This window comes from Lepidochelys kempii, chromosome 1 (assembly GCF_965140265.1).
Source record: "Lepidochelys kempii isolate rLepKem1 chromosome 1, rLepKem1.hap2, whole genome shotgun sequence".
Lineage (NCBI taxonomy): Eukaryota > Metazoa > Chordata > Testudines > Cheloniidae > Lepidochelys > Lepidochelys kempii.
This window is the reverse complement of record NC_133256.1, coordinates 50,632,321-50,658,786: the sequence shown is the minus strand read 5'-3', so window position 1 is coordinate 50,658,786 and position 26,466 is coordinate 50,632,321. Positions and strand designations below refer to the sequence as shown.

The 26,466-nt window shown below is 42.4% G+C and overlaps 2 protein-coding genes and 1 long non-coding RNA gene across 14 annotated transcripts in view; 2 read left to right on the top strand and 1 right to left on the bottom strand.

Annotated features, from left to right (window-relative positions):
- Positions 1-242: 242 nt before the first annotated feature.
- Positions 243-21,872, top strand: SPART (spartin). 10 transcript variants are annotated; one of them, XR_012158660.1, is made up of 11 exons: positions 243-598; positions 3,697-3,811; positions 5,138-5,970; positions 7,060-7,257; positions 9,475-9,579; positions 12,743-12,872; positions 14,698-14,892; positions 16,240-16,398; positions 16,498-16,588; positions 18,748-19,089; positions 20,034-20,119. XR_012158660.1 is itself a non-coding variant. In XM_073341964.1 (11 exons), exons 3-10 carry the CDS (start codon positions 5,140-5,142, stop codon positions 18,806-18,808), a joined length of 1,770 nt encoding a protein of 589 aa, XP_073198065.1. In that variant the 5' UTR covers positions 243-598; positions 3,697-3,811; positions 5,138-5,139; the 3' UTR covers positions 20,034-20,122. The 10 variants fall into 10 exon arrangements, 9 of the variants coding, with proteins under 9 accessions (XP_073198065.1, XP_073198059.1, XP_073198075.1 ...); XM_073341964.1 differs by having other exon boundaries at positions 18,748-18,808; positions 20,034-20,122; XM_073341935.1 differs by lacking the exon at positions 18,748-19,089 and adding an exon at positions 1,480-1,549 and having other exon boundaries at positions 245-598; positions 20,034-21,872.
- LOC140910634 (uncharacterized) lies at positions 14,556-26,466 on the bottom strand. Its single transcript, XR_012158676.1, has 3 exons — positions 26,241-26,466; positions 24,449-24,546; positions 14,556-21,607 (listed from the first exon to the last, which is right to left on the bottom strand). It is a non-coding gene; the product is annotated as an uncharacterized lncRNA (long non-coding RNA).
- The window catches only part of CCDC169 (coiled-coil domain containing 169), a 40,308-nt gene continuing 39,227 nt past the window's right edge, over positions 25,386-26,466 (top strand). Inside the window, exon 1 of one of the 3 annotated variants that reach the window (XM_073342036.1) lies at positions 25,386-25,532. The gene's annotated coding sequence lies outside the window, so the exon portion shown is untranslated. Of the gene's footprint in view, positions 25,533-25,813; positions 26,022-26,288; positions 26,428-26,466 lie in introns of those variants that run through there. The other 2 variants (XM_073342052.1, XM_073342047.1) reach the window with 2 other exon arrangements.

The window sequence follows — 26,466 nt, the reverse complement described above, 5'->3', positions numbered from 1 at the left end:
ATAACTGCTTAGTTACCTAGCACAGAAAATTTCACGGGAAGTTTCACAATCACAAATGGGGGCGTGTGAAGTATCAGACATAACCACAAACAAGGCTACGCTTGTGCATCACTTCCTTGCACAGATTCAACATGCGAACCCCAACAATCCCTCCCAGCCTTTCAACAGAACCTGCAGTAACGTCTCAGTACCACACGTCACCACACAACGCTGTCGTCTCCTCTTGTGACGACTTCCGGTTGTCCTGTGATGTCATTGCAGCAGGGACACCATGCCCTGCGGTTGTGACGCGGTGATGTCACAGAGCATTGTGATGTCGTGCCAGACGATAACATGTGCCCGCCGCAGCCCGGGCTCGCCTGCCAGACCCCGATGGCGACCACACTCGTGACCGCGCGGGCCCGCGCCGCGGCGGTGCAGCCTCGCTCCGGGCCGGGGGGCGCAGCGCCTGCAGAGGGCGCGCCCTGCTCAGGCGCCCAAAAGCCTCCGCTTGAGGGAGGGGAGCAGCTGACAGGCGGTGACGTGGTTCGCAGGGCAGCTGGGATCGCGGAGACAGTGGCGCAGAGGGAGCAGGTTGCTGGCGGGCGGCTCCAGTTCCGTGAGTGCCGGGTTCGGGCGGGCCAGGGGCGAGCCCGCCTGCGGGTGGGAGCGGGGTGAAGGGGCCCTGCCCCCCCCCCCCGCCCGGCTAGGGGGACTCCCTTGTGTTGTGGGGCTGGTGGGGTGTCGGCTCCCCCCACCCCGTGTCGTTCTCTGTCAGCCGTGGGGTCTCATCCCTGGGCAGACCCGGCATTTGTTTGTGGGAGGCGGTTTCTAGCTGAGACCCCAGTGGAGCTGGGGATCCCCCCCCCCCAACACACACACACACACACACATTTGTGAGGCTGGAGTTGGGAGCCCCTAGGTGCCATTGTGGTCACGGACCAGCTCCCTCCTGCCGGCTTGTCACGCCTCCTGCCAGCCCCAGTACACACGGATGATCCTTGGAAGTGGTAGACCCAGCCAGAGGCTTATGGCGGTGGTCACCTATTTTGTAATCACCAGGACAACAAACTGGTACCTGAGTCTACCTGAGGGGGTGTTCTCAGTTCGCATTTCTGTACCCCACGCACCACAAAACAAATCTGCAAGTCACTTTATTAACTGGCATTGCCAACATTTTTATTGACTTGAAACGCAGAACAAAAAGTTAATACAACCGGATTATAGATAAAGAAGCCCCAGAGTACAGGAAAATTTAAAGTAACTTTGAAGTTCTGCAGTTTCTGTTTGTTCACACAGGTTCATTTTTAGCTTTTTCACCCATTCCAAAAAGGTCTGTAAATACAACTGATGTTTAAAAGTACCTGTATGATTTGGAAATTTATACCAGAATAAGGAAACAATCTTGCAGTTTTACTTACACAGCACAAGTCTTAAATTCCCCTCTAATACTGATCCCTTGTTTTGGCTTGAGTGACTTTACCAGACCCTTCTCCTAAGTGTCCCCACAGCAGACTGTGACTCCTTTGGACTGCAGAAAGCCAAGTTATCCAAAGCCGGGTACCCAAAAGTTAGTGAACACTTCTGAAAACTTGACTGTATCCACTACTGCTTTAGTAATAATGGAAATAGTAAAATTGATCTACCTCATGTAAGTGTTGGGGGAATATTAGTAGTGGGTTGCATTGAACCATAGAGATGATTAGAAATCTAGGGTCTGTTTAAGCTGTGTTAAATATAGCCCTGGAAAAACATCAAACTGACACTGATTGAATAGAAAAGGAGTACTTGTGGCACCTTAGAGACTAACCAATTTATTTGAGCATGAGCTTTCGTGAGCTACAGCTCACTTCATCGGATGCATCCGATGAAGTGAGCTGTAGCTCACGAAAGCTCATGCTCAAATAAATTGGTTAGTCTCTAAGGTGCCACAAGTACTCCTTTTCTTTTTGCGAATACAGACTAACACGGCTGTTACTCCGAAACCTGATTGAATAGAGTATTTCACTGAAATACAGTAAATTAACTATGAAGCGGTAGCTTATTTTAGTTAATCTAGAATGAGAGTGTTTCTCAGAATGGTTTGATTTTGAAAATCATTTTGTTTTGGGTGGATTTTTTGTTTTTGTTTTTTTAATCTGTGCTTTGCAGTTTGGAGTGGGAGTGATTCATATCTATCTGTCAGACTTGCTGCTAATGAAAGAGAGAATATTAATGATGATTGTTCTGTAACTCTTCTTTTTTTCCATGATGACCGCCAAATTTGATGGCAGTTTTTTATATTGGGCTCATAGTTTACTTTCTAAATAGACAACACATAGGTAGTGGGGGTGTGGGTCCTACTAAAGGCGGTGCAAATGAAGTGAAGTGAGTCATATCATTATTGGTTCTATGGCTTTTTAATTTTTTTCCCCTTTTTAAGGAAATAGGCTCAATGGCCTGTGATGGGATATTAGATGGGGTAGGATCTGAGTTACCCAGGAAAGAATTTTCTGTAGTATCTGGCTGATGAATCTTGGCCATATGCTCAGGGTTTAGCTGATCGCCATATTTGGGGTCAGGAAGGAATTTTCCTCCAGGGCAGATTGGAAGAGGCCCTGGAGGTTTTTCGCCTTCCTCTGTAGCATGGGGCACGGGTCACTTGCTGGAGGATTCTCTGCTCCTTGAAGTCTTTAAACCACGATTTGAGGACTTCAATAGCTCAGACATCGGTGAGAGGTTTTTCGCAGGAGTGGTGGGTGAAATTCTCTGGCCTGCATTGTGCAGGAGGTCAGACTAGATGATCATAATGGTCCCTTCTGACCTAAATATCTATGAATCTATGAAATCCCAAATGGACTAGGATTTAAAAGCCTCCTAGAAATAGTATATTTTGAGGAGAAATTGGGAGGAAAGGGTGGAGCTATGGCCCATTGGGGTCAGGAGAGAATTCCAGATAATGGTACAGCATGGGAAAAGCCTGGAGAACAGGAGTAGTAGGACACAAAGGGGTGTATTAGTCATCATGTTGCTTGGGTGCAATGTATGGGTTGGGAGGGAGGTGGTGTAAATAAATTATTTAGGCATGAGTCAGTTTGTAAACTGTCAGGTGTCAATTATATCGGAAGCCTTAAGGTTTGTATTTATAGAATCATAAGAATTACCATACCCATCACTCCAATCCCTGACATTGTCTAGTATTAGATGCTTCAGAGGAAGCTGAAAGAAACCGTACAATGGACCGTTAAACTTTAACCTGCCCATAGGAAGAAAATTTTCCTAGCCCGTCAGTTAGTGATTGGTTTATGCCTTGAAACATGAGGGTTTAAATCCGTTATTAACTATCTGCCTAATGTAATTGTGTCTAATGTCGTGTCTAATATAATACTGGATGTTCTCAGTCATAGAATAGGCTAAAACTTTTTTGAATCTCACTAAGGTCTTGGCTTCAAAGATAACATAAAGAACAACTATATTCGTTAACTACAACTATATACATTTATTTAAGCAATTATATAGCTTAATTTAGATTCTAATTTCTATATTTTTTTCATTATATTAAGATGGTGCATCTGTTATTTCTTATTTACTAGACAATGAACTTTTTATTCATGATTTGTGTCTAATTGAATTCCATTTTCCATCCAAATTCAGCTGAAGCACAAAAACAGCATTTTTAAGTATTGGTTGGGAAAAATCTGGTAGTTTCATTTAATCTCTAATTGTTGAAATTTACAGGAGAGGCTACACTCCGAAGAATGCTAGATGACTGATGAATAGTCTGCAAAACTGAAAATAAAAGTAATTAACCCAAAAATACAACAGAGACTGAAAGACTGTCATTTGGAAAAAGGTAAAGACCAATTTTTCCTCCATTATAAAGAATGAAAATGAAATAGATGACTTTTAGTGCCATATTTATAAAGCTTGACCTCAAAAGTTAAATGTTCTTCCCTGATCTGTTCTACTTAAAAATAGTCTTTAACTTACTAAACTTTATGAGGAGGGCTCATTAATTCAGCTCATAATTTTTTATGTCTTTAAAGTATTTAATAAAGTAGAGTGAGTGTAGGCCTTCATGTAAGTTGCTGTCAATTCCAATTTAATTTTAAATAAGCTTGTCTTTAAAATAAATACTTTACTTAAAATGAATTTTTAAATAAAAATCCAAATTTTTAATTTTAAAAACTCCTCCTGCTTGTTGCTTCTGTTAAGGCTTTTTAAGACGCCCAAATGTAGTATCTGGAGTTTGTGCTCTCTCCTGGTGCTTAATTTTTAGACAAGTAATAATTGACATAGACTATTTACAATTGCAGGAACTGAAACCCATCAGAACCCTCAATCTTTGAGTTCCCTAGATGACGAGGGTGCGCAGCACCGTGCAAAGTCCCACATTAACTACCTTAAACTGTTGATTAGTGTAAGAACTGAGGGTCTAGCTACAGTATAAACAAAAAAATTTTAATGTGAAGTACAAAATGAACAAATTGATCTTGTCCAGAATGTTATATGAGAATTGGACATGTAAAAACTTCTGTTTATAAAATAAAACCATATTTGTCTGTATACTAAACCTATCAGCAAGAGAAATGAAACTATAGTTTTAGAAAAACACATTTTGAACAATAGCTGCAATATATAGTGTTGCACTGTTTTGAGTTGCACTTCATTGTTTTTGTATCTTTCTGCACTTATCAAGAAGTGCTGAGTTGACCTAAACGAAGATAGGGAACCATCACAAAATTTTAGTAATGGAGGGTCTGTGCATATATATCTACTGGAATTACACTTCAGTCATTATACAATATTCTGGAACATAAACCCTTTCAGCAGCTTTTCTCTCTTTAAGAAGTAAACACCTTTGTGGTGTAAGCTCCTCATTTTGCATTAATCAGATCTGATTAATACAGGGTGAGAGTCCTCAATGAGCTGGAGTCTTATTTTCTAATCCAAAGGTTAACCAGAAATGTGTAATAGAACAGATCAAAATTTGCACCATGCATAGATACTTTGGAGCTAATTAGAGTGCTCTTGTGAAATTTATTATACTGGCTTGAACAAAAACAAGTTTTATCTTATAAGAAGTGTCTCTTAATTGACTGCAAACAGTTCTTACTGCATGCCTATAAGGAAGGTATGCCTACGCTTAGTCATGCTAACACTATGTTCCAATTTGCAGTAATGGAACAAGAACAGGATCCTGCTATTCTAGAAGATGAAAACATTAAAGCTATTAAAGAAGAGTTCAAGAAAGCCTTTATGTTTGTCAATAAAGGCCTGAATACAGATGAATTGGGTCAAAAGGAAGAAGCAAGGAACTACTACAAGCAAGGACTTGACCACTTGCTTAGAGGAGTTAGCATTCCATCACAAGGTCCTGAATGTACAGGATCCCAGTGGGACTCTGCCAGACAAATGCAGCAAAAGATGCAAGAGACTTTACAAAATGTTAGAACTCGACTGAATATTCTAGAACAAAATACTCTTGCTAGGCAAACTAATGCCACCACAATGAATGTGCCTCTAGAGGTGCCCAAGTTATACCCAGTGATTCCCACTAATGAAAAGCCAGCAAGGCCCCCTGCACCTAATTCTCTGATTCCACCATCTGGGCCTCCTGCAGCAAATGAAAATGTTGCAACTACAAGCAAAGGGCAACATCCAGCAATGAGTCCTTCATCTCCAAAAGCTCTCTCTCTACCACATGAAGCTCCTCCTGCGTATACTCCTCAAGCTACTGATGGACACTATACTGTATCTTATGGTACAGACTCTGGGGAGTTTTCGTCAGTTGGAGAGGACTACTACACAAAATGTACTCAGCCGCCTCCCCTTGAAAGTCTAGGAGTAGATGCAGATGAATTGATCCTGATTCGCCAAGGAGTACAGATATTCTTTGTGACTCCTGATGGGCAGGTTAGTGCTCCTTCATATCCTGGATACCTGCGCATTGTGAAGTTCTTGGACACTGATGGTGCAATGGCCCAGAATCGTCCGCCAGCGTTTCTTCAGGTAACAGTTGGAGTGTTGTTTAACTTTAGAATACATTGTATCTGTTACCAATTTTTGTATATGGGCTAGAACTTTGTAATCTGAGCCATTTTGGCTCTTGCACGTCTGAGCCAAAACCTGCTTCTCTTGTGTTCCTGTGAAAGAACCTGTACAGAGAACTACTCCTTCACTAGCTACATTTATTGTAGGCATAGATGTCACTAAAATATACTGTTGTGTCTGTCTGAGAGTTCCAGAACACCAAATGTTTCAATGGACTGCTTTCTTGGAATGGGTTGGCTTTTAACACTTTTTTTGATCTTATAGAATTTGTTTTCCCTTTCCTCAGATAAATTTGACCTATTGAATGATCTTTTGCTATTAATTGCATCTGTGTATAAAGGGTCAGTTTAAAATGGACTTAAGTATTTAACTTTCTAGCTGAACATGTCAGTATGGTTTACTTGGATAACCGCTGCACAGTTCTGAATTTGTGGTGTATGTACAACCTTCTTATGTAAACTAGGGATGGAACAGACATTTTTAGGTTATCTAGTCCATCTTCTTGCCAGTGCAGCACTGTTTCCTTGCGTACATTTAGTAGTAGGTTTTTCCAGCCTGATTTCCAACTTCAGTCTCCTTTTGAGAGAGTGTTTGTTTGGATCTTCTTATCCTTGTCTACAAGGGGGAAGTATTCCCACCATTGGTTCAGCTCCACAAGTGTTAGCAGCATTGGAAGCTCTAGACAGCTCATTAGTAGCCTCTTTACACTGTCATGTAAACCTGCTCTGAGTGGAGCAGAATGGCATAGGGACTGTAAATCCAGCACCTGCTTGGTATTAGGCTCCCTCTACTACAGAAGCTGGGCTTCCTGTGTCTTAGTAAATTAATTTTATTTGTTCCTTATTTAACTTTGGTGGCAGTCTATTGAGAGTGATGTATCCCAGCAATACACTTTTCAGGATCATTTGAGGCTTTTTAAATAAAGCTACATGGGAACTTTGGAGTCTGATGCTAATCTGTACAGATCCTTCAATTGACATTACTTTGGGCTTATTGAAAAAGCATGATTCTTTAATTTATGCAAATAAATTAATTTGTCATTTTCAGGTTTGTGACTGGCTGTATCCTCTTATGTGCAACCAATCTCCTGTTCTGTGCTGTAATAGTGGAGTCTACATGTTCCCTGATTTGATGTCGCAGGTGCCAGGATCCCATGTGGGAGTAGTGCTATCTTCAGAACTCCCAGCAGCTGACCGAGAGCTTTTTGAAGATCTGTTAAAACAGATGTCTGACCTCAGAGTCCAGGTAAATTCTAGGGCAATGGTTTTAAACAGACAATAAAAGATACAACAAATTGTAACTGCATAACAGGCATAACTTTGGGGTCTTACCAAGTGATCCAGATCACGCTCTTATGTAAGCTGGGCAGAGTAGTATGCAATACAGCCAAATACAAAGGTCAGACCTTTAGAAACAACTATTGTAGGCAGTATTTAAGGATGGGGGACTATATCATGGAAAGCAGTGACTTGTAGGAAAATACTCAACTGAACGTGAATTCCCCAAAGAGGCTAATATGATTCTCCAGGGAAATATTGAGTAGAATCATAGAATATCAGGGTTGGAAGGGACCCCAGAAGGTCATCTAGTCCAACCCCCTGCTCGAAGCAGGACCAATTCCCAGCTAAATCATCCCAGCCAGGGCTTTGTCAAGCCTGACCTTAAAAACCTCTAAAGAAGGAGATTCTACCACCTCCCTAGGTAACGCATTCCAGTGTTTCACCACCCTCTTAGTGAAAAAGTTTTTCCTAATATCCAATCTAAACCTCCCCCACTGCAACTTGAGACCATTACTCCTCGTTCTGTCATCTGCTACCATTGAGAACAGTCTAGAGCCATCCTCTTTGGAACCCCCTTTCAGGTAGTTGAAAGCAGCTATCAAATCCCCCCTCATTCTTCTCTTCTGCAGGCTAAACAATCCCAGCTCCCTCAGCCTCTCCTCATAAGTCATGTGTTCCAGACCCCTAATCATTTTTGTTGCCCTTCGCTGGACTCTCTCCAATTTTTCCACATCCTTCTTGTAGTGTGGGGCCCAAAACTGGACACAGTACTCCAGATGAGGCCTCACCAATGTCGAATAGAGGGGAACGATCACGTCCCTCGATCTGCTCGCTATGCCCCTACTTATACATCCCAAAATGCCATTGGCCTTCTTGGCAACAAGGGCACACTGCTGACTCATATCCAGCTTCTCGTCCACTGTCACCCCTAGGTCCTTTTCTGCAGAACTGCTGCCTAGCCATTCGGTCCCTAGTCTGTAGCTGTGCATTGGGTTCTTCCGTCCTAAGTGCAGGACCCTGCACTTATCCTTATTGAACCTCATCAGATTTCTTTTGGCCCAATCCTCCAATTTGTCTAGGTCCTTCTGTATCCTATCCCTCCCCTCCAGCGTATCTACCACTCCTCCCAGTTTAGTATCATCCGCAAATTTGCTGAGAGTGCAATCCACACCATCCTCCAGATCATTTATGAAGATATTGAACAAAACCAGCCCCAGGACCGACCCCTGGGGCACTCCACTTGACACCGGCTGCCAACTAGACATGGAGCCATTGATCACTACCCGTTGAGCCCGACAATCTAGCCAGCTTTCTACCCACCTTATAGTGCATTCATCCAGCCCATACTTCCTTAACTTGCTGACAAGAATACTGTGCGAGACCGTGTCAAAAGCTTTGTCAAAAGAAGGACGCTATTATCTCTGCGTACAGCACTGGTGAGACCATTGCTTGACTACTGTGTCCGGTTTACATTTTTAAAAAAGAATTTAAAGACAGTTCAGGTAGAACTTCAAAAATTATTAGAGAGCTGGAAAGCATGCTTAAACAGAGTTTTAAAGAGCTGAATCTACTTAGCTTACTGCAGAGAAGATTAAGAGGTCATTTGACCAGTCTATAAGCGCCTACACAGGGAAAAGATCTCTGATATTAGAGGACTCTTTAACTTAGCAGTCAAAGGAATAACAAGATCCAGTGGCTGGAAGTTGAAGTTAGAAAAAATCTAATTCAAAATAAGATGAAAATTCTTAACAAGGAGGATAATTAAGCATTGGAACAGCTTCTCAAAGAAAGTGGTAAATCCATCGTCACTTAAAGGCTGTAAATCAAGACTGGTTGCTTTTCTAAAAGATATGCTTCTTCTTTTACCACCCAAACTCAAGCTCAGGAGTGGTCATGAAAGACCCAGTCCTGCAGTGTTTTATGTGCGGGTAGCCCCCTTTGGCCAATATAAAATCCTGTTAACCTCAGTGCAGCGCTGTGTTGGCACAGGATCCTGTATGCAAAGCACCACAGGATTGAGGCATGACTTAGCAAGGAAAAATAATTTTGTCCAGTACAGGAATTACTTGGTGAAATTCTGTGGTCTGTGTTATGCAGGAGTTCAGACTAGCTGTTCATAGTGGTCCTTTAAGGGCCTTAAAATTCCATGAATCTATTAATTTGCCCTGATATGATGATGCAGGTGCCAAGATCCCATGAGGGAGTAGGATTATCTTCAGAACTCGCAACAGCTGACAGAGAACATTATGAGGATATGTTAAAACAGATATCTGACCTCAGAGTCCAGGTAAATTCTAGGGTAGTGGTTTTAAACCAATGATAAAAGATGCAAATTGTCATTGAGTAACAAGTGTAACTTTATAGTGTTTAAAACTGTCAAACGGGCTTCTGTGGTAGCCTGTGGTAGTGGTGTGCTCTGCCACTAGGGAAATGCAAATGTGAATTCTGGCTCTCGCCCCTTAATCTAAAAAGGGCTTTGAAATGCTGCAGAGCTTACCCCTTGGGAGGGGGTTCCTTCTAGTTAAGAAAACATCCCAGCTGCATTCTGTAGTCAGTCTGCTTGTGATTATGTGATAGCACTGAATACCATCTCAACATTTGGTGGAAGGATGCTGGCAACAATGAGTGGCTGTGAAAGGAGTTTAAAATGGGGGAAATTCCAAGGTTCTGCTGTGGATTATTACCTGTTTAGTGCTGACAGTGAGTCAGCCTGCATGAATGCAAAGGACTACTGGAGAAGAGGATGAGTGGGGAAATATTTTAGGAATTTTAAAGCAATATGATTTAACATATTAAAAATATCACAATTAAGAGAGAGGAAATAGATTCCCTCAATTATAATGTGTTCTATGTAGAACCCCATTTATGGTAGCTTAATTTTTCTCAAAATGTCAGCCTTCCAACAAGTATTTCTATAAAGGTTCTAATATTGGTAGAACAAGCTGCCAAATGTCAAACTCAAAATATGTTATCAAATTGTTGTTTTTGCTCTGGAAAGTATTGTATATTATTTACTGCCTACAGTATGCTTAGCACGGTGCAATACAGTAACTGCTCACTTTACGTTGTCCTGGTTAATGGTTTTTTTTGGTTATTTTTGCTGATCAGTTAGAATATTCTCGTTTAAAGTTGCACAATGCTCCCTTACAATGTGTTGTTTGGCAGCTGCCTGCTTTGTCCACTGCTTGCAGGAAGAGCAGCTAGTTGGAGCAAGCTGGTGGGGGCTCAGAACCGGGGTGGATCGGCAGCTGTCCAGCAGTTCAAGTGTTCCTCCCCCCACTGCCATGTGCTAATCCTGCCCTCTGCCTTGGAGCTGCTCCCGGGAGCCTCCTGCTTGCTGTGGGGGGGGGGGGGAGGATGCTAATGTCAGGATGTCCCCCTGCCCCCCCATCCCCATAGATCAGGGGAGGCATGACAGGGTTCAGGATGGAGGGAGCTTGCTGGCAGTAGCTGTTGTCTCAACTTGTTGATCTAATTAAAAAGGCAATGTACTTAGAGTGGGATCAGTGTAATTAAAGAGGCAATGCTTGTCTCTCTCACACACTCTGTGTGTCCGTCTCTCTCTGCCATGCTGTCTACTCCCTCCGTTCCTGTTGCCTTGTAGAGTGTGAGGTTACTTCTGTGACACGAAAGTAGTAGGTGTGGTAGCTTGGCAAATTGTGAGCATTCTTTCCATAGGGAGCAACATAGAGAAATGCATGGGAAAGGGTTGGGAAGGAGACAAATGGGACATAAAGCCTGGTGTAAATCATGGAACAGAGGACCAAAAGGGAAACCCAGCAAGAGACAGATCTGAGATGTAGGCAGATTCATGAAGGGATATACCCTCTTGGAATAATACGTACATTTGAATTCAATAATTCAATTTGAATTGCAAATGGTCAGTACAGTATTTACTAGGAGAATGTGATCCTATACTGTTATCAAACAATAACTGGTCATTTTCTTGGAGTTGTGACTAATATACTAAAAACACTGACATCAGAATAGTAGAGCAATACTGGAGGCGAATCTCTGCATGCAAATCGTACAGATTATGTTGCAGTGTTTATCTTCCGGTAGTATGTTGTTTAGTATCTCTGGTTGTTGAACAGGAAACTGAGAGAGCTCATCTATTTTTTGGAATTCTTCTCTGTTCACCTTTCTCATATTGTAATAGTCCAGTTCCATTCCCCCATTTGACTTTATTTTCCGAAAATATTTATTGAAATACACTTCCTCAGATTCTCCTCTCTAGTATTGTTTTGTATTTTTGTCTCTTATTTGATATGTGTTCCTGTATGGTAATTATAACCATTCTTTTCCATTGGTCCCAGACAAATCTCTCTCTCTCTTTTTTTTTTTCTTTCAGAACTTTAACCAATCCTCTTTTCAGCTATGTCGATTACTTTGACCCTCCTGGTATTTAACTTGTACTAGTAGTATTTACTGTTGGAATTTAAGTATTGTTAAAACTCTCCTTAATTTTTTCTGCCCTCTTTAGCTAGAAGTAAAGTCCATTGTATACTATATATAAAATCATATTAATTGCAATAAAGTTGCTTTATGAAAAACAGTACCCAGTCTGGTAGTTGCCCCTGCTGCCTCTGAGTAATTGACAAATGTTGCGGCCTAATCCAAAAGCTTCAGAATGTTAGAGATGAAGGCAGGTAAAGCAGCCCCCCTTGGCCTGAAGAGAAGGCAGCATCATGCACCACTTCATAGTGTTCCTGGCTGTAGCAGTCTGTAAAAGCTCCAGCAGCACACGGAGTGAATAAGTGTCCTTTTTATTTATAAATTTGGGAGGAGAAAAAAAAGAGCAAATTCCCAGCAAAGCTGTATTCTGTTGTTGCAGCTGGACTCTCTGGGCAAATATAGAACCGATTGGGGCTGCAGCTCCCATACTGAGCAGTAGCAAAGCGTTGTCTTCCCTCTTAAAAAATTTAAGTGGAAAGATGGACATGCTTGTATTTTTTTTTTCCTGCATTACCCCCCCCCCCCGAGAGTTCTCAGCTATGTTAATTGACCAAACACTCCTGTTTGTAAGTTTCCACTCTAACTAGACCAAGGAAGTCTACAATTTTTGTTCTAAAATGCTTGTTTAGAGAAGTTTCTAAAACAAAATTGCTGTGAAAAAAGTCACTGAATCTCTTGTCTGTGCCATAGTAACACACACGCTTTCATCCATTCTCTGCTAATTCATCTCAGAAATAAGGAACTTAATCCCAGGTTTTTAAAGATATTTAGATGTTGCTCTACTCAGTGTTGTAATGCCTAAGTCTCAAAAGGGCAACAGGGTGTAGGAGCCTAAGTCACTTTTGAAAATGAGGCTTTAGCTCCTAAGTGACTAACACCTAAATACCTTGATCTCCACTACTATGGTTAATGGGGACTATCTAAAGTCCCTAAATAGGATAACTTGTTAGCTTGCTAAACACTTCATTTTCATGAATGTATATTTAATCCCTTAGCCTTTGGAAGCTTCAAGTGATGTGAATAACCTGGCCCAGACTGTACGCATCCAACCAGAGCCTGAAGGAGGAGAGAGAGAAAGAGAGTTACCTGAGTGGAGTGAGAAAGTAGCTCATGGAATCTTGTCAGGTACTACCAGAATCAGGGATTATGTTTAATTGTCTTGCCAGTAGGGTTTAAACACTATATTTTGATTTAAAGGCATTGTTGCTGATGAACATTTTAGGGGGCTGGGGGTAGGGGGACTAGATACACAAAGATGACTTAGGCACCCAGCCACCTAGCTGAATCCATAGCCTTGAGTAAGGCACCCAGATTTCCTGTTCAATGAATGCATGAGGAGAGTTAGGTGCTTAAAAATTCACTAGAGATAGCACAGAGTGGGGGAGCCACCTAAACTAGCCAATAGGAAATATTTAGGAGAGAGGTATGACCTCAGCCAAGCTCACAAAAGGGAGTTAAAAGGAGGACTTGAGACTTGTGGCAGGAGAGCAGTGGCGGCGGGAGGGAACCTTTTGCCAACCAGTCATGAAAGCTTATGCTCAAATAAATCTGTTAGTCTCTAAAATGCCACAAGTACTCCTTTTCTTTTTGCGGATACAGATTAACACGGCTGCTACTCTGAAACCTGTCAAAGGGAGTTAGGCACTTAAATAGGGGTCAGAGGAAGGCACCTCCCTTCAATCAGGATTCACAGCCTTGAATTTTCTCACGGACATAGGACTGACCTGGCTTAGGCACCTTTCTCACAAAAAACAGAGGAGAAGGTGGTACCTGGTCCCTCCTTGCACCCAATAGCCAGGTGGTTAGAGCACCCACCTGGGATGTGGGAAACCCAGGTTCAGTGCCCACTCTGCCTAAACTGGAGCAGATACTTGAACCACAGTCTTCCACCTCCCTGGGTGAGTGCCCTAATCGCTGGGCTGTAGAGTGTGTGTGTCTGTCTCTGGCTGTCTCTCTCCAATGAACATCTATTTTATACAAAGTGGAACAGTTTCAGAAGCTGAGAGCTTCAGACTACCGCATACCACGTGGTTAGGGCACACACCTGAGAGCAGGGGGACTTGGGTTAAAGTCCTTGCTCCTCTCTGGCAGAGTGGGGATTTGAACCTCGGTCTCCCACATCCTGAGTGAGTGCTCGAACAGTATAAGAGGGGCACCACCATCTCTTCTGTTTTGTATAGGGCCTGATCCAGTAGGCATGTCCTAAGATCCTCTCTGAGGTGAGATTGGTGGGGAACACCTAATCTGAGATCCCACCATGAGTTAGGCACCTGGTGTCAGGGTTTGGACAGCTGTCTGCATACCCATGATCAGCAGAAATGTCAGCACCTAGGACTTTTATCAGCAGAAACTTAGATACCTACAGGGTTAGATGGCATCTGAGTAAGGGTTCTGAGAATCAAAATGTTGGACTTAAGTGCCTAAATCCCTTTGTGGATCTAGCCCTGAATGATTCAAGCCACTGAAATGAAACTGTTTTAGTCCTTTATGATTATGTTAGAAAATGGGCATCTGATTTTTTTTTTTCTTTAAAAAGAAGCATTCTGCAAGGGTTCTGTACTCCAGGTATGAAGTGACAGAAGAATAAATTTGTCTGAGAGACGTTAGCAGGAGGGTTAATGAAGAGATATGGATTATATTGTATCCAGAATGCTAATGATGCCCAGCTCTCTATCACACTTGACTCTGATGGAGCAGAGTTTATATGAAATTGAGGCTTGGATGAGGGTTAGCTAGGTATGACTGAAATCTGACACATTGGAGATAATGTGGTGGTTAGGGGGATAACAGAAAGAAGAGTTGTAGAAATTCATTCATATTAGCTTTACTTCCTCAGTCAGGTGCTGCCATTTGCAATTTTAGGTATGTTACTAGGAGGGAGGAGAAAATACTGCCACAAGTCCAGTCTGTAAATACTACACATCATAAGCTAATTATTTTTGTTGTGAAGGAGCATCCTGGTTGAGTTGGGGTTTGGTCAAGGGAGCAGAATATACTGGCAAAGCAATCCACAAAGGAGCTTCCAAACTGCGAGAACACATTCAACCAGAAGAGAAACCTTTGGAAGTCAATCCAACTGTAGCAAAGGGGTTTCATGTAGCAAAACAAGCTACTGGAGGAGCTGTAAAAGTCAGCCGGTTTTTGGGTAAGATGTTCTGCATCTGAAAAAAGATGTTGCATTGAATGTGCAGACTGTAAACACACCCTGTTTGCTTGGGTTTCTGAAGTGCAGTAACTAGATGAGTTAATGAACTGACCTCCTTTAAAGATCCCGTAGTTACTCCTGGTTATCATTAGTGTGAGATCAGAATTAGCCCCAAAGTATCATACTGTATTTGGCCTTTTAGAGAGCAAGGTTGGTTGTTTTTTTCCTAAATCCAAAGATCAAGCATATTACTCTGTCATGCATTTCTGCAATCTTAATGTTAGATTGGAATCTCCATATTGAATTAAATGGCTAAAACTGACTGTTACCTTTGGTTCCAAAAGTAGCTGGTTTCATTTTAGTTTTTAATGATAGCATTTAAAGGTTCTAGCTGAACTCATCTGTTCAACCTCTACAATTATCAAAATACAGAGGTATCTGTATAAAGTGTTTTTTCAAACCTGGGGAGGGCTTAAAATTAGGCTTCTAAATTCATACTTGGCCACTGCTATTGAAATGTCTTTGTCTTCAGAGGTGCTGAGCAGCCCCAGTGTCTGTTGACTTCATTCTCTTATTATCTGCATTATTATGGTAGTGCCTATAGGCCCCAATCACAATTAGGACCCAGTGAGTTGGGTATTATAGAGTCACGTGGAGGAGTTAAAGTAAGAGACAATATGTGCCCTCCTGACCAGCTTCTTTCCATTTAAACAAGGCAGAAAATGGAAAGGAGGGATTATCCCCAATTTACAGATAGGAGACTGAGTCAGAGATTTGCCCCAGATTGAGTTTATGGACTGGTCCACACTAGAAGTGCTCCATTAGCACAGCTGCACAGTGTCTGATGAAGACCGCTCTCCTGGCAGCATAACTACTCCACCTCCAAGAGGTGGTTGCTATGTTGATGGAGCGTCTCCTGCCAACGTAGCACTGTCCACACTGGTGCTTAGATCAGGGTAACTTGTGTCACTCAGGGGGAGTGGCTTTTTCAAACCCCTGAGCGATGTAAGTTATCAACATAAGTAGTAAATGTAGACCTGCCCTATGACAGAACTAAAAAAATTAACCTAGATCTTGATTTCAAGTCCAGTGCCTTAACCGCAAGATCATCCTTCCTCTTTTAATGGGAGCTGGGGCTGCTCAGCATCTCTGAAAATCAGGCCACTTCTATTTAGGTGCCTAAATATGAATTTAGAAGCCTGTCTTTCTCATGAATGGAATAAAATTGCAATAATTTTTTAGACTTTTTAATAGAACTTTTAATTCAGTGAACCAAATATTTCCCGCCCCCCCCCCCATTTAACAAGAACTTTCAGACTCAGTCTGAATACTTTTTCTGTGTGTTAGTTGAAGGAGTGTGTTCAATAGCAAGCAGTATTGGAAAAGAGTTAGCCCCACATGTGAAGAAGCATGGGAGCAAATTGGTTCCTGAGTCGCTTAAGAAAGACAAAGATGGAAAGTCCACTTTTGATGGTGCCATGGTTGTAGCAGCAAGTGGAGTTCAAGGTAAAAAAAAAAAATTCTAAATACATGTTGTAAGCTACATAATTCTTTCACTTCACAATGCTTTGTCTTAAAATAAACTGTGTTTGGTTATATTTACAGGGTTTTCAACAGTATGGCAAGGTTTGGAAAGTGCAGCAAAATGCATTGCTAATAGTGTTTCAACTGAGACTGTTCACACTGTCCAGCACAAGTAAGTTACATTTTTATCTACTTATTTGTCTCCTACTATAAACTAGGATTATGTCTGAACAATGGCCAACATACAGGCCTGCTTATTAAACTTTTAGCTTTTACAAAATTATAGCAAGTCTTACTATAGAGAATAAAATCTCTTTGCACTAGGTATTCAGTAAATGAACAGTGACAGATATGCCTTCTACCTAAATCTGATTATGTAACTGAATAAATGTCCCTAATGCAGTGGTTTTCAAACTTTACTGGGGATCCAGTTGAAGAAAATTGTTGATGCCTGTGACCCAATGGAGCTGGGGATGAGGGGTGTGGGAGTGGCTCAGGACTGGGGCAGAGGGTTCAGGTGCAGGGTTGAGGGCTGTGGCTAGGAATGAGGGGTTCAGGGTGTGGGATAGGTCTCTGAGCTGGGGCAGGGGTTGGGGTCAGGTCTCTGGGCTGGGGATGCAGGCTCTGGGGTGGGGTCAGGGATGAGGGGTTTGGGGTGTAGGAGGGGTTCCAGGTTTGGGAGGTCTCAGGGTTGGGGCACAGACTTACCTCCGGCGGCTCCTGGTCAGCGGTAGGCTTCCCACCTTCCGTGGCACCATGCACCACGCTGCGCCCCAGAAGTGGCCAGTCCAGCTCCTAGGCAGAGGCGCACAAGTGGCTTCGCGTGACTCTTGCCCGCAGGCACTGTTCCCATTGGCTGGGAACATGAGGAGCCAGTGCTCAGGGTGGGGACTGTGCATGGAGCCCCATGGCCTCCCTGCCTGGAAGCGGCCAGCAGCGGGTCCAGCCTCTGAGGCACAGCGCGGTGTTGAAACAGGTAGGTACTTTTAACATCCTGGTTGGTGGTGCTGACCAGAATGCAACCCAGTGCCTGACATGCCATGACCCTGTACCCGAAGTTTGAAAAACGCTGCCCTAGTGGATTGATTTATTTATTTAGCTCTGTGGTCTAAATTAGTACAACTTTGAGAGATGTAGGTAAAATCCCATTCAGATTTTGGTGTGTATTTCAACATTTTTATTTTAAAAAAAAAACTCATGTTTAGCTAAAATACTAACTTTGAATCACTTCTAACTCTGGTTCAGTCTTCACTGCTTTGGTTTAGCAAAGTTTAACAAGTTCAGATGAAGATGAGAATCTGGTGTACAAGGAAGGAGTTTCAGCTAGAAGTATGTGCAAAGGAGGACATAAAAGGGGAGTTAAGGAAGGAAACATAGGCCTCAGCAGTACAGATATTGAGCAGAGTGTTTAAAGTTAGGGTGGACATAAATACAGATGTTGCCAGAAACAAGTAAGCCGGGGGAGGAGGACGGGGATTTAGGAGCATGTGGTACTGTGGTGATGGGAAGATGGTAGAGAGCCTCTGAAGAGATGATAGATTGAAAGGGTGCAGGTGGTGGTCTGGAAAACAATACACTAGGCATGATCAGAAATGGGAGGTTCAGTAAAGGCACTTAGGTAACAATGGAGTCAGTAACAGATCTAGCAGCAGCCAGGTAAAAGTGGTGCATGTAAATGCAAAAAGATCAGAAGAGCACAAAGAAGCAGGTAAGACAATAAGCAGACAAACAATATAGGGTAGAGGTCACTGGTGAAAAGTCCCGGTTCTGTGGTGGTGCATTTCAGACTGGAGGCTGTGAATGTACTCCTGGAATGCATTTTGGGTAGACAGCAAGCAGGTTGGTGATGGGTCTTTTATAGGCAGCTGCAAGAAATGCATTAAGGCTTATGATAGGCTGGGCAGAATGCCTGTAGGTGGCATGGAAAGAAAATCCTTAGTCTTTACCCTAGATACAATGACATCATTTCATTTTAATTGAGCTTTTCTGTACTCCCCACCCTGTAGAATGAGGTAATTATTTTATAAATATCTGCAAGAGCTTTGGTTGAAATATTAGTAGATACTGCTATTTGCAGATCTACAGATTGGGCATGTCTGAGAAACCTGCTTAAAAACGGGAGTAATCATCAGTCGCATCAGGGCTTTTATTGTGTTTTTTGTTCCATATGTCATTTTAGAACAGTCTGACTAATCAAAACTGCATCACTGTTATCTGGCTGTCTAATGGTATCTTGCTCCTAATGGACTGTCATACTTATTTCTAATAGGAAGTGGCTGGAGGAGCTGTATTAGTACTCTGCTGCCATTTAAAATCATTTTTTTATTTTAGATATAAAAATAGGAAACATGGAGATCAGCTATCAACAGCCACTAAGAGTGACAAGCAATAAGTAACTAAATTTTGCAGTTAACTAAAACTTAGTGTTTGATGATTGAGGATTCCCCCCATCACTTGCATTTGGCTCTATCCAAACATGTTTTAAAATCCTGCAAGAGATCTTCTTAAGCTCGTTTCGGTTTAGGTGGCAGAACTGTCTTTTCTATAAGACAACTGTAAAAATCAGCATAATAGACAACATTAAAGGAACAGTATCGGGTTTCCACCAAGCTACAAGTGCTCTGGATTTGAATGTAGCTGCAGAACTACTAGCTCTGTTCGGGTGCAAGTGAAGTAAGTGGCCTCTAACTACTAAGGTTCTTATAGAGGTGTCCTTCATTCTAGTATCTGAGTGCATCTTGACACATTTAAAAACAAAAGCCCTCTCAGTTGAGGCACTGTATAAGATTTTGAGCTGGGGTGAAGAATCAATTTATCAAATCTTGTATATAGGGCTTAAGAAGAAAGCTAAATTGACTATACACTCTGCCACTGTATGTGCCATAAGCAATGCAGCTACCTGTTGCAGTGATGCTGCAGCAAATTTATTTAGTGTATCAAGGGTGGAAATAACTAATCAAACTGGCAAATATTTACTCTTTTGCTGTCAACTAATTCTTTGATCTGCAAATTACACCATAATCATGATTAAGGCTGCTACTCTATCTACAGAGAATATTTAAATAAAAATGTGTTTTTTCCTCATTTAGTTTCAGTACTTGGTTCAGCCCTCAGTAGCCAGGGCTGCCCTTCTAGTATGAGATAAGGACCCAGACTTTGGTTCTCCTAACATAATACGTTACCATTTACCCCAATACCATTTACACCTAACTCCTAGAGAAAAGAACAGAGCAGTAGTTGATATTCTGACACTTGAAAAGAAAGTTACGGAATTAATAAACCTTGTGACAGATTAGCAGCCATAATATGAATTTTAGCAATTTTTAATTTGTGTTTAAATATTTAAACTCAGTCTAGTCAAACTTGATCTGGGTTCTTTCATTTTCTTTGTGCTATGCATAAACTCTTGCTTTGGGAGTGAAGATTTCAAGAGGGGTGAATTAATACAATCAATAGTAGCTGTACGCTTGTGAAGACCCCATACTGAAACAGATTTACAACCATGTGGCCGTGGGAAGCAAGGGTTTGTGCATAAGGAAAATTGAATGAACAGATGACTTCACTTGTATTAAAGTTTTTAAAATGTATTTTCGTATCTACAAATTTTTTTTTTTAAGGTATGGGGATGATGCAGGCCATGCTACAGACAACGCTATGAATTCTGCAATCAATGTTGGTGTGACAGCATTTAACATTGACAACATTGGTATCAAAGCTATAGTGAAGAAAACTGCAAAAGAGACCGGTTATGCTGTGCTGGATGAATATAAAGTACTAGAAAAGGAGAAAAAGGATGGAAGATAAAACAGTTAATTTCTCAAAGCCTTACAGTATGGATGTAATTTACTATTTTAAAGTAATGGGATAATGCTAATCTATAATGTAAGTATTTATTTTTCCTAATTGTCTTTACTAAAACTAATTCTTTACATACTTGAGAACTGAAGGCATAAAACTAGCCATTTTCTCTGAGATGGAAGTATCCTTCATTTAGCATTTCTGCAATCATGTATCAGTCTGACCACTGGAAGGATATGGATTTAATTTACATATAGTACATTCAGAAAAAAAATCTTAATCTATTAATTCAAAAACTCCATTTTTCAAAACATAAAATGGAACAGTAACATGGATGGAAGTATGAATTTGTTTTGAGTATTTTTGTAACTCTTTTGTAAAGAAAAAGGGTTGGTACTCTGAATAAATCTAATAGGGTTTATAGTTTAATTCCACTTTTAATTATTATGGTTGAAATGAATTTACCAAGGCAGAATTGTCTTATCTAATTATATGCACTAAAATTAGTTTGGGGTTCCATCCTTCAGTTTCCAAAGACTAGGGAAATTCCTTTAGGACATCTAACATTTAAATAGCAGCTGAGCTAATGACCAAAGTCATATTCAAAGAAATGAAAGAGCGTCTGGTAGCCTCCCTCCTTTAAAGTTAAATGCTTTTCAAAACAAATATTTATGCAAACCAAAGACTTAAACTACACTGTTTATTAGGGTGACAAGTACTCTCTGTACAAGAGAACCAACTCAAAATTAATCAGAATACTCACAAGTTGGCTGGAAGGGGTGGGGGGAGGGAATCAGTAATTCTGTGAAATCTGATTTTTTTTCTTTGGGGCGGAGAAACTAATTCCATATTACAAAAAGTATTTTTGGTAGCTATCAGGGTGAGACTGTATCCAGGAAAAAATTTTCTATAGAAAAGCTTTCACTGACCTTTTACACTGCATGTGTTTCACAATCCAACTGCAATGTCTTCAGAAAGTTTTGTAACATTGGGTATTACTCTGATTATTCCATTAGAGGGCAGTATTTGAAATAAGGTTTTTTTTGTTTGTCTACTTCAGTATCTAGTATTAAATGCCAACGATTATTAAAGTGAGCTTTCAGTCATGGTAAGGGCATGAATTCATGGGCATGAACACAATGAAAAATTAATTTCTGAAAACTATCCCAATTAATGTAATATACATGCTGCTTTTTGTAAGTAGTTACTTTTTGCCCAGTTTCTGCTCAGACATGAACTGTCCTGATGTTTCTGGTATACCGGTGTTCTACAACAGCTTTGTGTAGTACACAGGAGTGCAGTACATATGAAAAACTCAGGTCATTCTTTGCTACTGACTCAAAAATTCATTACTGGGCTTCACAGCTGCTATACGTTCCAGTCTTGATTGAACCTGTAGTGGAAACAAAATGACATTTACAAACTGTCCTTCACATTGATTGCATTTATTCATGAGTATCAGCCAGTCACACAGTTAAGTCATTTTCTGCAATTAAAGTCTATACTAATGGATTAATAGAAAGTAATGCATTTATGTGGCTATTACATGCCTGCACCTGGTGATGGTGAGAAGTATGAGGCCAAGAGAGGAACAATGTGACATATAATACCTAGAGTGTCTTGTGGAATTGAAATTATAAATAAAACAACTTGACCTATGTGCTTAGCATTATTATGGATGCAGAGCTACTGTGTGTATTTTCTGTTGTGAGAAAAGTAAAAATCTGTGATTTTTCCTGAAGTGACAGTCAAGATCATAACCTTCACCCAGGTCTACACTAGCAACTTTTACTGGTATAGCAGTGTCTATTAGGGTACAGGAGTGTTTTGGCAAAATTTCTATACTGGCAAATACCCTGGTCTAGATGCAGTTATACAGACAAGTGATTTTGTGGCTAGTTCACTTTGCTCACTGGACCAGTATAAGGTATGTCTCCACTAAAAGGGCTTGCTTACCCATAGAGCTGTATTGATTGATCCTTTCTAGTGTAGACTAGGCCTTAGTCTTGTAACCTGCTTCTGTCTCTACCTACTATTTGCTGCTTCAGGAGCAGGCAAAACATTATTCAAATTGCCAATCCTGTAATACTCAAAGAAGAACAGGATATTCCTTTGAGCTTATACCATAACCCAAAATGTTCTCAAGCAGTAGTATACTCCCTCCCCAGGACTAGGAGCTAGAGCCTGACACTTAGAAGTTAAAGGGGCCTTGGTCTGGCTGTATGGGGTGGGGAATGAGCACAGGGCCCTAGGCAGTCGCTCACTTGCTCATCTGTAAGGCCAGCCCTGCCTCACACCTCAAAGTGACAACCCCTGCCCCATACCAGGCCACCTCACTTCTGTGCTGCTGCTGGTGGTGCCACTGCCTTCAATGCTTGTCTCCCAACTCTGTAGTCTGGTCTCCCCTACAATAGCTAGATTTCACAGTCCATGATCCATTTTTCATAGCCATGAATTTGGTAGGGACCTGGGTATGTTAGAAGATATAGTCCCTTTCAAAATAATAATACAAGTACTATATCTAGCTTAGTAGTTCATTATATTGCCATATTTCTCATATTAGCTGGTTTGAGTCTGCCTCTTCCTTTTAGACTCCTGCCCTATTTAAGGTCTCTGCTATAGTGAATCCTGTCACAGTTAATTAGGCCTGAGTCATTACTAGTCATACTTAAAATTGATTTTTCTCCAGTGTTCTCTCCAATTTAAAAATCTAGTGTTCAATGAATTCTCAATGCATGATAGCAGGAATCATGCAGGAGCAACTATTTCTAAATACAGTTACCATACAATTTGCCTAAATTTATGTTACTGACTGAGGATTTTAGACAGTTCTGCAATTCATTTGCATCTCAGATCATTCACTGATGAGAATAATAGTATCAATTATAACTTATTAACACTGTCAAAACCACCTTCTGCCCAGATGTTTTCACCAAATTAACTGACTTTCAACTCCAAGACCCAAGCTAACAGTATTAATTGAATTTGTATTTGTATTCATTGAAATTTGTATTCAAATTTCATTTCATTTTGTATTTTTATTTGTATTCATTGAAAACATTATTGCTTATTTTTCTCTCATCACTTTTAGATTGTTAGCTGTTTAGGAGCAGTCTGTCCCACACTGACAGCCCTTCACTCATTACAGGAACTCCCACAATACACGTAAAAGAGAATCTAGATCCTTATTCTTCTTGTACAGCATGAGAGGGAATTATGCCCACAGCCACCCGGAAAAGAGAACCAAGAGCCAAAGCAAAAATGCTTGTGTGATCTAAAGCCACATCAGATGTTTTTAATTGTGAATCCAGTACAATTTTTAAAAATACTACACAATACATATCAGATTAGACCAGTGGCTGTTAATGTTAGCTGTTTTGGGCTTTTCAGTCCTGATTGGTTTAACAAATTAGGGCTTGTCTACACTTACTGAGGAATCGAGGAGGAGCGATCGATACAGCAGCAGTCAATTTAGCAGGTCTAGTGAAAACCTGCTAAGTCAACTGCAGGCCACTCTCCCGTCAACTCCTGTACTCCACTGGATCGAGCAGAGTAAGGGGAATCGACGGGAGATCATCTCCTGTCAACATCACATAGTGTGGACCCTACACTATGTAGATCTAAGCTACATCAATTTGAGTTACGCTATTCAAGTAACTCAAATTGGGTAGCTTAGATCAACTTTTCCCTTTAGTGTAGACAAGGCCTTAGGGGAAGATGGAGCTAAGTTATGCAACTTCAGCTATGTAAGTCGATGTACTTAGATCTACTTACCACAGGGTCCACACTATGCTATGTCGACAGGAGACGTTCTCCTGTCAACTCCCCTTCTGCTTCTCGTTCAGGTAGAGTACAGGAGTCAACAGGAGAGTGATCTGCGGTCAATTTAGCTGGTCTTCACTAGAGCCGCTAAATCGACTGCCAATGCATCAATCGTCATTCGTCAATCCCCTGGTAAGTAGAGACAAGCCCTCAGACTCTCTTGTGCTACTTTATACAGTGCTTATTATTAATATTGGTATTGCAGTAGTGTCTACTGGCCTCAACTAAGCATCAAGGTCCACTGTGCAAGGCCCTCTCCATGCAACACAGCAACAGTCCCTGCCCTAAAGAACAGACAATCTTAAGTGTTAATTGTTTCTGTAAGGCTAAATAATTAAAAGGCTAAAAATTCATTACATGTCTATTACAACACTTCACACATAAAGGTGGTTTAGACAACAGATTATCCTACCTGGTCAAAACTCTTGTTTAACTGGGTCAAAGCTATATCATGCTTTTTCATTAGTTTCTGGTGTTCTGCCAAGCTGTCTGCTTCCTTTGTGAGTTTCTCTAGACAAAACAAAGTAGGCAAGGCATCAAATGTGTGGCCATTAAAGCAACAGCTGAGCAAACGCTGTAATAATTTACATTTATTTGCAAAATAAGTTCCAGTCAAGTTTTCATACCATAAACAAGTCTGCAGAGTAAAATGCAGTGCTTCATTCTGTTTGGTGCCTTCAAACCTGATCTCAAATTGTACTCTTATAAAATCCTCCCATCTCTGTGGCAACAGTACTAAACAGAACAGCTATGGAGGAACTACTAGAGCGTATTTGGCTGGCAACAGAGCACACCTCCCTTCTATTACACTCTGCATAGTCCCTAACCTCTTCTAGTCTATAACTGTAGGAGAGGAAGGGTCCATTTGTGCCATGGAAAAAGTACTGTGTAGCCTGTGCCATGACAGGTTAAGCTTTGATGCAAAGTTTAAAATTCCCATATGCTGCAGGATACTTGGTACTGTTGCACTCTGCTGACTCCCACAGAGGCAGGAACTGGTTGCAAAGCTTCCCTCAGTGTTTTACTTAAACTATTGCAGCCCCTTAGGCACATGAATCTATTTGGCTTGAACCGGAAGTTACCCATGTGGTAGCTGACTCAGGCCTTGGCTACACTTGCAAGTTAGAGTATTAAATCAGCCCCAGGCGTTCTAACTTCTGAGGTGTCCACACTGGCAAGACACACAGAGCGCCTGGACTCTGCAGCTGGAGTGCTCCTGATAATCCACCTCCAGGAGAAGCATAAAGCTTACTGTGCCCCAGCTGAAACGCCCTGTGTCAGCATGGCTGACCTGTTGCATTACTGCGCTGTGATTGGCCTCCGGAAACATCCCATAATCCCCTGAAGTCAAGTGGCCACTCTTCTCATTGTTTTGAACTTGGCTGCAGGCATGTAGATATCCCCTTTCAAAGCTCCCTTTCTGACAGCTGGTATGCTTAACTGCTCCCGGATACAAAGCAAACCCTTACTGTGGAATGCTGCTACTGCAGAGGCAGGTAGGTGGGTGTGTGTGAGAGAGAGAGGGGATGGGGTGGGGGCAGACGGGGTTTCCCCCTTCCCTCTGCCCAAACTTACAAGACAGCATGCTGACACGCTCTCTCCCCCCACATACACACTCCCTATCGCACTCCACACCCCTGATTTAAAAAGCAGGCTGCAGCCACCTGCACGCTGGGCTAGCGACAATGCGCTGCTCTTTGTGGGGTTGCAAGAGCTGCTAATGTGGCCACGCCAGTGAGGGCAGCTCTTTCTCTGCTGCAGTCTCTGAGGGCTGGTTTAACTCCCGGCCCCCTCCATCTGCCAGTATAGCCATGCCCTCAGTTCAGTCAGCCAATCTGTGCCACTGCTTCGCCCCCGGACCCTGCCCTGGCAGTCGGGCTGCCCGCGTAGCTACCCGCGTAGCTTAACCCCGCGGCTGGGGCCGCTCTGACGGGAGGGTGGCCGGGCCCTGCAGCCCCCCGCAGCGCCCCCGGGACGTCCCCTCGGTGAGCGGCCCCGCAGCCGGCGTGCCGGGGCAAGGCGCGGCGGGCCTGGCAGACAGGGGCGCTGCCCCACGCGCGGGGCTCGCCCGAGTGAGCGGAGCAGGCCGCGGCCTCCCGGGAACGACCTAGGGACCCCCGGGACCGGAGGCCGCGCCTCGCCGGGCGCATGAACCTGCGGCCGGGCGGTGCAGAGCGGCTGCCCGGCGCGGCCCCGCCCGTTACCTAGCGCGGCCGCCATGCGCCCGTACGCCGCGTCCGAGGCGGGACCCTGCGGCGCGCGCGCAGCCATGCTCAGCCGCTGCCGGCGCTGCGCCCAGCGCAACCGTCGGAGAATTGGCTGAATTGAGTCGCGCGCGCGCGCGCCTTCCCGCCAGCGCCCGACGAGACTCGTTCCCTCGCCCGCCGTCAGGTGACCCAGCGCGACTCATGTGACCTGCCCCCTCCTAGA